At 45.3% G+C, this 2,351-nt stretch overlaps 1 protein-coding gene across 1 annotated transcript; it reads right to left on the bottom strand.

The window, feature by feature from the left end:
• Positions 1–261: 261 nt before the first annotated feature.
• On the bottom strand, positions 262–867 carry LOC126782437 (eukaryotic peptide chain release factor subunit 1-3-like). The gene has a single exon (XM_050507686.1). The coding sequence runs from the start codon at positions 865–867 to the stop codon at positions 262–264; it is 606 nt and encodes a 201-aa protein (XP_050363643.1).
• Positions 868–2,351: the final 1,484 nt, after the last annotated feature.

The following is a 2,351-nucleotide window of genomic DNA, read 5'->3' on the forward strand; positions in this document are numbered from 1 at the left end:
ATCCCTCTCTAATTGGGATGAGGGGTCCCTTTTATAGGTGAGGGAACCATTCTCATTTACATATTCTTCAATGTGGTACAAGTGCGTCTCTAGGCTTACTATGGAGCTATCTTGATGAGGCCGGAAATGTGACTTTCCGGTGGTGTCTTGTTGAGTTCCGACTATCATTGGAAAGCTTGTATGACGAGGTACGCTATGAATATCATGGTTGAGCCAATAGTGACTTGTAGATCCGCCTAGAGAGGCATGCCATACCCTATGCTAGTAGGGGTGCCAACAAACTTGAACCAAAGGAAGCAGCTTAATGTGGCATATCCTTCGGTGTGGTCGACCTGTGAAGCCCCTTGGATAAAGATCTAGATGGTAGCAGAGGATGCCTCCAATCCCTCCAAACCCTCGGCAGAACTGTGACCCTTCTTGTGATTTGTTGGTCACAAACTCAAGAGAACACCCAAACCTCTTGTACTCATTAGCAAACCATTCCAATAGTGACATCTTGTTTCCAACCTCTAATTCTGCATTGGTCGCAGAATCACGAAAGTTGCTCTGATTGCTTTCCTGCTCCTTGTTTAAATGCTTCACAATGATCTCACCAGTACTCTTATGTTTTAGCACATACCTGTTGATGTCTAAACTTTCCCACACAATAAGTATCTCAACAGTTCCCATCTCCAAAGCCTTAAGTGTGTCATCCACACCAAAAACATACTTGCCACTATCCTGACTGATCTCCACAAAGTATTTTCCAATCAACTTCTTCTCATGTATGAACTTCACATTCGACAAGATATCAGCTGACAATTCAATTGCCTGATTAAAAACATCGACCACGTTCAGAATCTTGGCCTGTAGACGAGGATCAAACATATCCGAGTGACTAAGCTCAGTTTTCAAATCAGCTGATCCAGCTAGTATTAATCCCGAAACATTCGGCTGGCTGGTATAGCAGGATTAACAACAAAACTATGTAGCAAGCTCAGCTGTCTTCCTAACATAATTGTGACGCTTCTCCATCCGAAGACGAGCAAAACGAAGAGCAGATTGTCCTCCTCTTCCATGTTTCTTTGAAAGGTCAACACTAAACTTATGAAGCACCTCTCTTGTGTTGCCACTTAGTGTCCCAAATAGGGTTCCGTTACCATCCATGACAATGAAACCATATTTGTCATCAGATTCCAAGAGCTCATTCAGAGGTTCAATATGGAACTTGTTATCACAGAGGTAAAGAGACGCGTTACTCTGCCTGAAAGGCTCAATAGCCCTAGTGATCTTCTTTTCCTTGCCATCATCAGTCACAATGGTGCCTGTATATAGAGCAGGGCCATTAGGAGGAAACTTATTGTAGCGCTTGAGACGCGCCTGAGCAGACGTAATAGCCCCTAGAACGGATTGACGATTCACTCTACTCTTAATATTTGAAGCAGTTCCATACTCCTTGTAATAACCCTAATTTTCAAACAATATTTGAGTTTGATTTAAATTATATAAAATTGAGAAATTTAATTAGAATAAATGTGAGTGATTGCGATGTTATGAAACGAGAAACGGGAACGTTCTCAGAACGCTTAATTCGAAAAACGTTACGTTTCCGAACGAATTTATCGACTTTTATTCCGTCACTCGGTTGCGAAAACTTTCTTCACAAAAGTTGTAGAGCTCGTCGATACGAGTTCGTGATAATGTGACGCGTTCTAATCAGACGTCGGACGTGGAAGTTATTAACGTCGGAAGTTAGTTTTCCGATTTTAGAAACGAGTATAAATAGGATGTTTTGGTGATTAGGGTTTCCATTTCAGGAAACCCATTCTCTCTCTTCTCTCCGCCTCCCTCACTCTTTCTCTCTCCCCGAAAACTCTCTCCTTCTCCTCAGAAAATCGCCTCCGTGCGATCTGCCCCCTGGGCCGCCGTGTTGTGCACCGCCACTCTCTACGGCATCACGAGGCCCTCCGCACCAAACCCCGAACTCGCGCCGCTCTGTCTCGCCGCCGAGAGTCTCCTCTCCCTCTCCGAGCCTTCCTCTACATCACGTCGCGACCTCCGCCTCCAAGCCGTCGCGTTCCTCACAGCCGGTCCCTGGAGCACCGTGTGACCTCCGCAGCAACCCTCAAGCTCGCCGCTGCTCGAATCGACGTCGCCGGCTTCTCACGCATCACCGACGAAAAATCGAGCTTCTGTCGTTCGAATTAGGTAAAAATTGATGTAATTGAATTGTTGTTTGTGTTTGTTGGATGTTTGGGATTGATTTGGGAGATTTCTGGATCGATTGGAGAATGTTGGAGGAGAATCGGAGGTGTAGGTGGTGAGGGTTGAGCACCGCTGCCTTAGGCAGCGCGTGTGAGAGAATGAGGTAG

The sequence above is a fragment of the Argentina anserina genome, chromosome 2, assembly GCF_933775445.1.
Source record: "Argentina anserina chromosome 2, drPotAnse1.1, whole genome shotgun sequence".
In the NCBI taxonomy this organism is placed as follows: Eukaryota; Viridiplantae; Streptophyta; class Magnoliopsida; order Rosales; family Rosaceae; genus Argentina; species Argentina anserina.

Bases quoted from the DNA above. Each gene is read 5' to 3' on its own strand.
- LOC126782437 (XM_050507686.1), bottom strand. From the start codon at position 867: ATGTTTGATCCTCGTCTACAGGCCAAGATTCTGAACGTGGTCGATGTT.